General features: G+C 38.9%; 1 protein-coding gene across 1 annotated transcript; it reads left to right on the forward strand.

Annotated features, from left to right (window-relative positions):
• The first annotated feature begins 11,379 nt into the window (after positions 1-11,379).
• LOC118573304 (UDP-glucuronosyltransferase 1A7-like) lies at positions 11,380-12,261 on the forward strand. Its single transcript, XM_036173587.1, has one exon. The coding sequence runs from the start codon at positions 11,380-11,382 to the stop codon at positions 12,259-12,261; it is 882 nt and encodes a 293-aa protein (XP_036029480.1).
• Positions 12,262-12,522: the final 261 nt, after the last annotated feature.

The following is a 12,522-nucleotide window of genomic DNA, read 5'->3' on the forward strand; positions in this document are numbered from 1 at the left end:
CTACTTGGATGGGCCACTGCCTTTGGGCAGTTATCAGAGAGCCCATCACTACTGTCTACTGACAGCAGTGCAAAGCAGCTGGCTGGCTGTTACAGTAGCATCTGGTCCAGTGAGTCACAAGTTACCCTCTCTGGTCAGGCAATTTCTCAAATTGTACCTGATACTAAAGAAAGCTGAAGACTAGTCTCTGAGGTTAGAGTATCCTGCTCAGAGCCATATCTCCACAGCACCAGACCAGCAAAGGACCAGACTCTATCTATGTACCTCTCTTCTGGGGCAGAGTATGGTGAGTTTCAGCCTAAACTGAGTGTTTGTCTGATTTCCCGAGTAAATTGAAGCTGGCTTCTTCTCTAAAGTGCAGTGTTGGAATCTAACTGTTGTGGTGTAGCTGTTGTGCAACCTTTGAAGTTGAGGGGACCCACTGCTTGACTAACTCCTCCAGTTTTGGAGCGTCAGAAGGAGGGAGGCCCTGTTCTTGGATGGAGTTACTAGCCAGCTCTTTTCTAGATTACTGTAGCTGTTGCTTGGTCTCTACTATAGGATCCATGGAGGTGGCAGTCTCTTAGTATGACGATCAGGGGCCAGTATGTTTTTAAATAAATTACTATTATTTTATGTTGATTGGTGTTTTGCCTGGATGTATGTCTGTGTGACATCAGAAGCCCTGGAACTGGATTTATGTACAGGTGTGAGCTACGACGTGGATGCTGGGAATTGAACCCAGGTCCTCTTTAAGAGCAGCCAGTGGTTCCAACCACTGAGCCATCTCTCCAGCTTCCATCCCCTTTTGAATTCTTCTCAGTGTTCAGCCTTCTTAAAAGGACCAGATTTTGCTTATCTGAGGTCCATAGAGGTAGACACCTACATGCCCAGACCTGGTTACTGGGTCATCTTTCATGGATAAATGAAGTCAGTATTGGCCTCCTAAGCCAAGCATTACTAGCCCCAACATTTTTTCTGGAATTGTTTGAGGTTGTGTTTTTTCCTGTTTGGGAGGGCTTAGTGGGGTGCACTCAGAAATTTGGCCAGAAAACACAGTCTAAAGACTAAGGTAGCTTTGAACCTCCTCTCCTGATAGAGAAGGCAATCAGCTCAGGTTTGGGGATGATCTGTGGAGTTGGCATATGTGGCAGCCACACTGAGGTACCACTGAGACACAGAGGCTGGTCCCTATGGTCACTGCCTTTTTGTTTATGTCCTCCCCCAGTAGCTTCTGGGGAGGTTCTTGGAATGCTAGGGAAACTTCATGAGTGCCTCTAGTTTCTCTCTTTTTTTTTTTTTTTTTATTGACACCATAGGCCTGGGACACTCACCTCATCTAATGCTGTGCTGTGTGAATTGTGGATCCAGGGAGAGAGAGGAACATTTCCTGTGAATGTTCTTATGCTTGTCATCTGGATTATGTTCAGGCTCACAAACCATGCAGAAATGTCAGGCCCGTTTCTACACAGGCGAAGACTTGAAGTTATACCTTTACATCATACAGAGAAATTAGCTTCAAGATGATGCATGACAGAATAGAAAAGTCAAGACCATGAAACTCTTACACTGTCTGGTTAAATCTTCACAAGCTTGCTCTGAGAATCATTGCATGAGGTTGCAGTATATGGTGCCTGAGGGGTGGCATGGAACACTGTGCCTACACTATGTGTGGTGAGCAGCTTTAGAGCATCCCTGTTTTAAACCCAAGTCAAATGATTCCTTTGATTACTGTTTGTCAGAAACAATACATGATTAGAGGATTGTTTACAAACACACAGGATACACTGTCAGTGTGTTCTGCCTGGACTTTCAAAAACAGGACTAGTCCAACATCAGCCCCCCCATCCCCTCCCCCGAACTGTGGTGAAAGGTAGAAGTCTAAAGTTCTGATCTCTGTGTTCCTAGGAAATCAGAGCCCCTTGTAAGATGAATTGCTAAGTGGTCTTATTAATAAAAGGAACCTGGAGCCGGATATTGGGGTGAAAACTGAGAGATCAGGGAAGCAGAATTAATCCAATCACATTCTTACTGCTAGAAAATCCTCAGCCAAAAAGAGAGTTTCTGTTTCCTCCTGCCATGTATACCTTTCTGTGTCCTGCCATATTACTTCCTGGGATAAAGGCATGTGTCTCCACTGCCTGGCTCTGTTTCTCTCATGTAGCCCAGTATGGCCTTGAACTCACAGAGATCCAGACAGGACACTCTGTCTCCTGAGTGATAGGATTAAAGGTGTGTTGCTACCACTGCCCCATCTCTATGTTTAATATAGTGGCTGGCTTTTTCCTCTGACCCCCAGATAAGCTTTATTGGGGTGCACAAATAAAATATCATCCCATTTCCCATTATTTTGTCTAAAATAAAAGAAGTTGTTACTAATATAAGAAAAACTATATACAGTAAGTACAATAACTACGTTATATATATACACACACACACACGCAACGAATACATCACCAATGTCTAGTCCATTTGCATTTGACAAAATCAGTGAAAATATTCCATTATCTATCTTATTTTGGTGAGTCCAAAATGTATCTAATTCACTTTTTATCCTAACTTGTACTAACAACCAAAAACTATATTTGATGACCTTCAAACTTACATACTTTACACCTCTTTAGTGTGTTTCTTTTCTGAAATTGTTAACAAGGAAAACTATTGCTATAACTATCTAATCTCCAACTTCCTCAGAGACCTGAGAAGGAAATAATATTAACAGAATAAAAAGGAAGTACAAACAAGTGACTTCCAAAAAATGTCAGTTATGACAGAAACAGCTGGCTGCCTGCACAGTCACTCAAGGTTTCTCTGCAACATTGGTGCATCCATGTTTGGCGTGCAGGCCCAGCATATCTGACAAATTCATCTGTGAAGCAGGATTTTCTAAAGAGCCTCCCTACCTTGTCTTGGCAAGCATTGGCAGTCCTTTCTTTTGTGTCCTCTTTATCCATTTTGGACAGCATACTGTCAGCAGTTGAGGTAAGGGTATTTTCTTGCCCAGGGGCTAACTTTTGCCATCTCTAAAGTGTTTGAAGATGACCTGTCTATCTAAAATATATTTCTGTTTGACCTTGAAAACATGCCTAAATGACTCAAGTTTGATTATAATGACTAACTACTAACTTGCATTTCTTTATATCCTAATTAGTTGGTAATAATAACTTTCAGGACAAGCAATTTGCATTTATTGTTATATGTTACAAGTTACATTAATCTTGTTACAACACTTTGAACAAGATTAGAAATATATGTTCAATATTTTCTAACAAAATCAATCTCAAATTTGTATCAATATACAAAATTTATATGCAATATACAAAAATCCAATCCAATGTAAAAATTTTAAAACTAGTAGTTGCCTTCTAAAGTAGATTCAATTTACCTTTTTATCTTATCATACCTATATAAATTTCAAATTTGTAGCAATATACATAATTTGTATACAATATAAAAAAATCCAGTACATTGAAAAATATTTAAAACTAGTAGTTGCCTAAAAGTAGATTTAATAATCTCCCTTTTTATCTTATCATGTCTGTATACTCTTTCTCTTCTTTTCAGAATAAATTCAATAATCTACCTTTTTAAGTTCTCTTTTTTCTTTTTTTTTTCAAACAAGAACTCTGAATCTAATCTCCTTTGTTTAGCCTTTTTTCCTAACCATTAACAATTAACAACTTGTAGCTAACCATCCTAAACAATGACAATTATCCATAACCCTTTGAATGGCCAAAAAACGACCTACCACACCTCTTGGAAATGTGTGTGTGGTGTTCTTAAAATTACTTCCTGCAGTCTGGGGGTGAAGGCATCTTTAGGAGATCCTGAAAAGAAAAATTTTGGTTTAATTGTCAAGTCCTAGGAGAGGTAGCTGTATCACTTTTTGTCTGAATACAAAAATGCAGAGCTGGTCTCAAGTCCTTGCTCGAGTAGTCTGTGAGGCTGGACCATCTCAGCCAGCCATCTCAAAATTGTCCTGAGCAGTTTGTTGTCCGAAGTCGATCTTTGGGTGGTGTTTGCCAGCTAAGTGGTGTTATCATCATCCTGGTGGAATTGTCATTGTGGGGCCCCATCATCTTTTTGGAGACTTCAAATTTGCTGTTAGACATGGTCATGATTCCCTGAAGAAAACTCAAACACAGAAACATGTACAGGCAGCCAAATGAAGCCTTTTTTCTAGAATTAATCAGTACTCTAAATGACCATTAATATCATGACCAAAGTTTAATATATATATATATATCTTATAAATTTTGATATAAAATTCATACCTTAAGAAAGGTTTTAAAGAATCAAAATAGAACCAAGGAATTACGAAATTAGTGGCAATAGAATAGTTTCTTAAATGTGGTTTTCTTCTGTCCCATATCTGATGGCTCTTCTGACATGATACAGAGATTTTATATTTTCTTTTAATGAGCATGCCTGTGTTTAAAGAAGGAAAGAGCCATGCTCCAACTCCAAAGCCAGCTTTAAATTTTAATTAAATAAAAGCAATTTGTATTAAGTGTTTATAGAGAACAGTGGAAACAAACATTTAGAAAGACTTTTTTAAAATTTTAATCTGAATTTTTTATTATTATATTTGTGTTTTAATTTTACACATCAGCCATGGGTTCCCCTGTCCTCCCCGCTCCCGCACCCACCCCCCTTCCCCTCTTTCCCTCCCCTCCATTCCCATTTCCTCCAGGGCCAAGACTCCCCTTGGGGATTCATTTAAACCTGGTGGATTCAGTACAGGCAGGTCCAGTCCCCTCCTTCTAAGCTAAGCAAAGTATCCCTATATAAGCCCAAGGTTCCAAACAGCCAGCTCATGCACTAAGGACAGGTCCTGGTCCCACAGACTGGATGCCTCCCAAACAGTTCAAGCTATTCACTTGTCTCATTTATCCAGAGGGCCTGATCCAGCTGGGGGCTCCACAGCCTTTGGTTCATAATTCATGTGCTTCCATTCTTCTGGCTATTTGTCCCTGTGCCTCTCCAATCTTGGTCTCAACCATTCACGCTCTTACAGTTCCTCCTCTTTCTCGACAGTTGGACTCCTGGAGTTCCACCTGGGGCCTGGCCGAGGATCTCTGCATCCACTTCCATCAGTTATTGGATGAGAGTTCCAGCACGACAGTTAGGGTGTTTGGCCATCTGATCACCAGACTAGGTCAGATCAGGCTTTCTCTCCACCATTGCCAGCAGTCTACAGAGGATGTACCATTGTGGATTTTTGGGGACCTCTCCAGCACTCTGCCTATTACTGTTCTCATGTGGTCATCATTTATCATGGTCTGTTATTCCTTGTTCTCCCTTTCTGTTCTTTATCCAACTGGGATCTCCTGCTCCCCTAAGCTTTCTTTCCCTCAAACCTTGCCCTTCATTACTCCCACTGTCATCCAGGTTGTTCATGTAGATCCTATCCATTTCTCTGTCAGTGGGCGAACCCTGTGTCAGAAAGACTTATGAAATTGTATATGTGATATACCAATAGGCCAATTTATTCTTTTTCTTAGGACATTTTTTCAGGATAATTTGTTCTTTTTCTTCAGATGTCTCATATGTCCAGTGTTCTTAAGATACCTTAGCCTTCATTCTCCTGAAAGACAAAAGCAAAAACCCTTCCCCAACCCTACACTTTGGGGAGGTTTCCTTTTGACAAGTTATATCCAATTAAATAAAAAGCATTTGTTAGTTGTATAAGTTAATTTCAATTGAATGGTCGTACTGGTTGATGAACTATCACCTCTTCTAATTAAAAGGTCTCTCTCGTTTGAATTGAACCTTTATCAATATTGATAGTATCTGTAGCTTTTCTTCTCCTGTAGAAACAAAACCAAAACCTCATCCCCAACGTAATACATATCCTGGTTTCCATTCTGAGGTCAGCACATCTTTAAAGTATATAGGCTGATTTAACTCTGTAGTTTTTTTTTTTTTTCTATTATCCAATGTCTCTCTGCAGCTGTTGTTCCTTTGTCATTAGCATTGAGAAAATTCAGTGTTAATAGAGCATTATGTAATCAATTTCTGGGAGTTGTTGCTACCCCTTTCTTTTTATTTAGCATATCCTTCAGAGTTCGGTTTGATCTTTCTATCACTGCTTGGCTTGTAGGATTGTGTTGTATTCCTGTAATATGCTTTATATTGTAGTAAGTAAAAAACTGTTTCATTTTACCAAACATATACACTGGAGCATTGTCAGTTTTAATTTGTACAGGTATACCCATGATAACCATAACTTCTAGCAAATGTGTAATTACAGAATCAGCCCTTTCAGAACTCAGAGAAGTTGCCCATTAAAATCCTGAATAGCTATCAATGGTGTGGTGTACATACTTCAATTTTCCACATTCTGCAAAATGAGACACAGATTTTATTCCTCTGAGTACCCTTTGGTTTGCATCCTGCTGGTAATGGAGTCTGATTGTAAAAGGAGCAAGTAGGACATTTCCTTACAATTTCTTTGGCTTGTTGCCAGGTTATGGAAAAATCCCTTTTTAAACCCTTACTACTGACATGATGTTTTGTATGAATTTCTGAGGCCTCCAGCACATTTCCTAGCAATAGTTTATTGATCTTGTCATTACCTTGTGCTAGAGGTCCTGGCAGACCCCTGTGGGATCGGATGTGAGCTAAATATAAGAGATGCTTGTAACTGCATAAATAACAAAGTTAATTATAACTCATCAGGAATAAATTATGCAGTCTCAATATGTAAGACAACTCTTTCAGCATACAGCAAGTCAGTAACTATGTTTAGAGGTTCTGAAAAACCTATTAATGCCATTAGAATAGTATATAATTCTGATTTTTTAACTGATTTATAAGGACTTTGAACCACATTACTAAATTTTCTGATTTGTAACCTGACTTTCCTTGTTTGTTTGCATCTGTACAAAATGTAGGGACTGCAGATATTGGTGTTTGCCATACAATGCAAGGCAGGATCCAGTTAGCCCTCTTTATACATTGAATTCTTTCGCTTTTGGGATATTTGCTGTTAATCTATCCATAAAATTACTGCATGCTCTTTGCTAAGGTTCACTTGCTGCCCATAATTTATCAATTTCATCATTAGTTAGAAGTACAACAATTTCTGCTTAGTCATTTTCTGCTAATTGATGAAGTCTCAATTTTCCTTTTAAAATCAAGTCAGAGATCTTTTCCACATAAGTTTTTAATATTTTACTCTGTTTATTTGGTAGAAATATCCATTCCAATGTAATATCTTCACTCTGCATTAAAATTTCTGTAGGAGAATGCTAGGGAGGGAAAATAAACAAAACAAAATCAAGCTTTGGATCCACACAATCCACATGTGCATCCTGTATTTTCTTTTCCACCAAAGTCAATTCTCCCTCAGCTTCAGCTGATAATTCCCTTGGACTGTTTAAGTCTTTGTTACCCTCTAAGGTTTGGAACAGTTCCTCATTTTTTTCACCCTAACAGCAGTCCATAGATAGAAAATGTCTTCAAGTAATCTTTAAAGTCATTAAGGGTCAGTAATCAATCTCTCCTAATTTGTACTTTTTGGAATCTAGTTTTTTGTAGATCTATTTTATATCCCAAATAATTAATAGAATCTCTCATTGTATCATTGATATCTCTTAAACAACTGAGAATTATTATAAGTAGACATGATGAAGGCAAATCTTTCTTTGTCTTTTTCTTGTAAGGGAATTGAGAAGAAATAGTCTTTTAAATTGATAATTATAAGAGGCCATCCTTTAGGTATCAGAGTAGACTAAGGAATTCGAGATTATAGAGAGCCCATTGTCTGCATTACCTTGTTAATTGCTCTTATGTCTGTTACCATTCTCCATTTACCAGATTTCTTTTTAATGACAAATGTAGGAGAATTCCAAGGGCTGGTTGATTCTTCAACATGTTGCTCTTGTATCGGCTGTTCTAAGGCCTGTAGTTCCTCTGTTGTTAAAGGCCATTGATGAATCCATGTAAGTTTGTCTGTTAACCATTTTAAAGGTAGAGCTGTTGGTATCTTCAAAAGATCAGCAGCTGTTGTACCATGTTCTTGTACAATCTGGATGGCTGGTTAATGTTCTTTATAATACCTTTTAATATTTTTCTCAGAAACATATGTTAGTTTATGATTTGTTTCTGAGTTTGGAGGAATGTTAATCTGGGTATTCCATTGTTGTAATAAATCATGGCCCTCTAAATTCATAGCTATATTAGCCACATATGGTTTTAATTTTCCTCTCTGTCTTCTGGCCCTATACATTTGATCCATCTTGTGGTTTGTTTCACTTCAAATAGCATTCCAATCTCTAACAGTTGAACCTTTACATCCTGCAGAGGCCCATTTGGATGCCCAAATTCTGGTGCAATTATTGTTGCATCCATACCTTTGTCTATAAGACTCTCAATGATAATGCCATTAATTTGTATCTTTAATTTTGGTCTTTTGTTCATTTATAGAAGTTTGCCAAAAAATTTACTTTATGGTTTCTCCTGAAATTTTTGTTGTCTCTGCTACAGCTGTTCTAGAACCCTGAGTACTATAAAATTTTTACAATAGGCATTTGTTATTTTAATTGCTCTGGGAATTGGTTTCTTTTACCATGGCAGGAAAGGACTGAACTGAATTTGCCACAGGGACCTGCAAGAGGCCTCTAAGGAAGTTTCCTAATGGCAAAGGCAAATGATTATCTTGTCTGTCCCTTGTTGATCTACATTTGTTAGTCCAGTATTTGTCTTTACCACACCTTCTGCATCATCCAGAGGGAGGGTCATTCTGTTGTCATTGTTACTTGAAGAAACATTAGTTCTAGGAATGCCCTGTTTACAGTCTCTTTTTAGGTTACCAATTTTTACTACAATTGAAACACCTGGCCTTACTATTTTTCTTCAGACCTCTGCAAAACCCCTCTCCTATCCATGCATCATCATGGTCATGACATTCAATATTAATTGTATTTCAGATACATTCCTCCAAAGGTGCTGGTCTTGTCTTTAATGGCCTAATTACCCTTTTGCATTGTGCACTAGCATTTTCAAAAGCCAGAGATTCAATTATTATCTGTCTAGCTTCTGAATTTGGGGTATCATTCTATTTGCTGCTGAAGACAGCCTTTTAAGTAATCAGTGAAGGTTTCTTTTGGGCCTTGTATAAGTTCATAAATGACTCAATTTTCTTTCATACTTCTTCAATTTTGTCCTACGCATTCAAGGCTGTCATTTGACATAAAATTAGGGTGTGGTCATCATATAAAGATTGTCTTTATAAATCAGCATAATTGCCTTCTCTAAGAAGTTGATCTTGGAAAATTTCCATACCTCTAGACCTACATTGTTGTTCTGTAGCCTTAGCCTTCTCTTTTCACCAGGTTCTCAACTGTAACTGTGGACCAGTCTCTAGGAGAGCTGTAACCAAATCTTTCCAGTCTTGAGGGATAATTCTATTATATGTTTACCACAAGTTTAACATCTGCTTTACAAAAAGGAGAGCACATATCATATAAGAGTATATCTTCTTTAAATCCCCTCAAATCTAACATTTCCACTGGAGTCCAGTTAGCTTGTACATAGCCTTGATCATTTGGCAGTTCCTGTAAGGTTACTGGATAGATTAAGATAGGTTGTCTGAAAATCTTAGGCTGTTTCTCTGTAACTGTATAGGTTCACCTTCAAATTCTTGTGTCTGAATCTGAATATCTCTATGATCTGTTTTACCAAGTTTTTCTAAAACTTTTATCTTGGCACTCAATTTAACCAGCCTTTTAAATGAATAAAACAAAAATTACCAAACAAAGAATATTCATAATTGATGTTATATAAGTCTCATCAACATTAACTAACCTCTCATTTATTTGCTCCATTTTCAGACAGCCCCATGTGTTATCAAACAGAGACCAACTTACCTCCATTGTTGTAATGTTTCCCATTTTTTAATGTGGGAAAAATTTCTCTCTTAACTAATTTCTCCCTTTAAGAAATCTTACTTGACTCACCAAATTTGCTGACAATAACGATTCAGTTGTGAGGCTGACTCCTCTGCATAGATCAATAGAACTCCAAGCAGGGTTTCAAGACAGCTACTTATTGTGTTATCAGACTGAGATGGGGATCCAGAGAGAGCCTACAACCCACTGGGAGAGAAGAAGTGAAAGAGACTCTGGCCCACACGGGGTGGAAACTCCAGCCATGAGCAACTGAGGCATGAGCCTGGGCCTGTAAGGCCACAGGCAAGTGGATTTTTTGAGAATTCATACTACAAACTTGGACTGCCAGATGTAAGACAAATTGCTGTATCGAATTATTAATAAAAATCCAGAGCCAGATATTGAGATGAAACTGAGAGATCAGAGAGGCAGAAGGAAGCCAGCCACATTCTTACCGCTAGGAAGTCCTCAGCCACAGGGAACCTGTTCCTGTTTCCTCATGCCTTGTATTGCTTTCTGTGTCTTGCCACATTACTTCCTGAGATAAAGGCATGTATCTCCACTGCCTGGCTCTGTTTGTCTCCTGTAGCTCAGTGTGGCCTTGATCTCACAGAGATCCACACAGATCTCTGCTTCCTGAGTTATAGGATTAAAGATGTGTTGCTCCCACTGCCTGATCTCTATGTTTAATATAGTAGCTGACTTTTTCCTCTGACCCCAAGATAAGCTTTATTGGAGTGTAACAATAAATGATCACCATAGCCTTTGGCCATAGTTCCTAGAGTAACGTAATCTGATCATGATCAGAGGGAACAAGCTTTCAGAGGCTCATCCCTTCATCTTCTGTCTTCTGTCCAGATGTCTGTCTAAAAGCTGGGCACACCTAGAAAGTCATCCTGTATTAGAAAGGGTGCTGAAATAACAGAAATTGCTCTAACACAGAGAATGTTTTCATTTCGACAGAGCAGTGGCTGTGTAATATTGGTTTACTGGAGTCCTGCAGCAGGGCAGAGTCCCAAGGCTCAGAGCCTGTCAGTCAAGACTACTGAACTCTCAGATACATGAACTCAGAGCAATGTTGATTTGTCCCTGGTCTCTCCTTTCTGACATATGTGTCCTTTAGAGAGATTCCCTTTTCTGTGACCTCTAGCATTTTCTACCTCTTCTTGGTGACACTCACTGTCTATCTTTCTTAGTTTCCCTTCTAATGAAATACAATTGAGCATGTGAATGATATAGAGGATCCTTATAAGGAGCTTTTTATGTTTTCTGAATTTCAACATCCAAACACATTGTTTCATAATGGTTTCAACAAATAGGTTTTGGAGCCAATGCAGTTCATTAATTATTACTCTTTTGAGTAAATCATTAACACAATATAACTTCACTTGCAAACATACAAATACAGGTGTCTACAGCAATAGGTTTTGCCCTCCTACTGTTTCAACCAGCTCTATTAGAAGAGCTCAGTCTCAGTAGCTGGACTGTCATGGGCTCTGCTTCTCTCATGGCTCCTGTAGATCTCCCAGCCTCCCTTCCTCTGTGTGTGTGTCTGCTGCTGGCCTCTGGCTTTGCTCAGGCAGGCAAGCTGTTGGTGGTGCCCATGGATGGGAGCCACTGGTTCACCATGCAGATGGTTGTGGAGAAACTCATCCACAAAGGACATGAGGTGGTGGCAGTTGTGCCAGAGGTGAGTTGGCAACTGGGAAAATCCCTGAATTTGACAGTGAAGACATACTCCACTTCTCACACTCTGGAAGATATGAACCATGAGTTCATGTATTTTTCTGACACACAATGGAAAAATCCAGAACAAAGTATGATTTCTTTACTGACAGGCTCAGCCAAACCTTTCTTTGAATTATTATTTTCACATTGTAGAGATTTTTTTAATGACAAGAAGTTAGTGGAGTACTTGAAGCAGAGTTCTTTTGATGCTGTGTTCCTCGATCCTTTTGATGTGTGCGGCTTAACTGTAGCCAAGTATTTGTCGGTCCCTTCGGTGATCATCGCAAGAGGTATATTTTGTCACTATCTCGAAGAAGGTGCCCAGTGCCCCAGTCCACTGTCTTATGTTCCCAGAATTCTCTTGAAACTCACAGACACCATGACTTTCAAGGAGAGAGTGTGGAACTACCTCTCATACATGGAGGAGCGTGCATTTTGCCCCCAGTTTTTCAAAACTGCTACAGACATTGCCTCTGAAGTTCTGCAGAACCCGGTGACTATGGATGACCTCGTCAGCCAAGTGTCCATTTGGTTGTTACGCACAGACTTTGTGTTAGATTTCCCCAGACCTGTGATGCCCAACATGGTCTTCATTGGTGGGATCAACTGCCAACAAAGAAAGCCGATTTCCAAGGTACGTTATTTGTTGTTTAGCACATGAAAAGGGCCCTGAGTTTGAACAATAAAAAAGAAATTCTTTTTTGAGCTGTAATTTATTGTTTCTATCACTGCATATGGAATTTCTTCCTGAGCTGTAGAATTGTTTTGTGCCAATCCACTAATTAGGAAATAAATTCATATAGGTTCTCTATTGATGTTTATGTGTATACCTGTGACATAATTGCATACACATTCCAAGCTACAATATAATTTTTACATATATGTGACCCTTTCTGTTTGTGTGCATGTGGCAAAGGGGAGA

Source organism: Onychomys torridus, chromosome 23 (genome assembly GCF_903995425.1).
Source record: "Onychomys torridus chromosome 23, mOncTor1.1, whole genome shotgun sequence".
In the NCBI taxonomy this organism is placed as follows: domain Eukaryota; kingdom Metazoa; phylum Chordata; class Mammalia; order Rodentia; family Cricetidae; genus Onychomys; species Onychomys torridus.

Coding starts and splice junctions, on each gene's coding strand:
- LOC118573304 (XM_036173587.1), top strand. CDS start 11,380: ATGGCTCCTGTAGATCTCCCAGCCTCCCTTCCTCTGTGTGTGTGTCTG.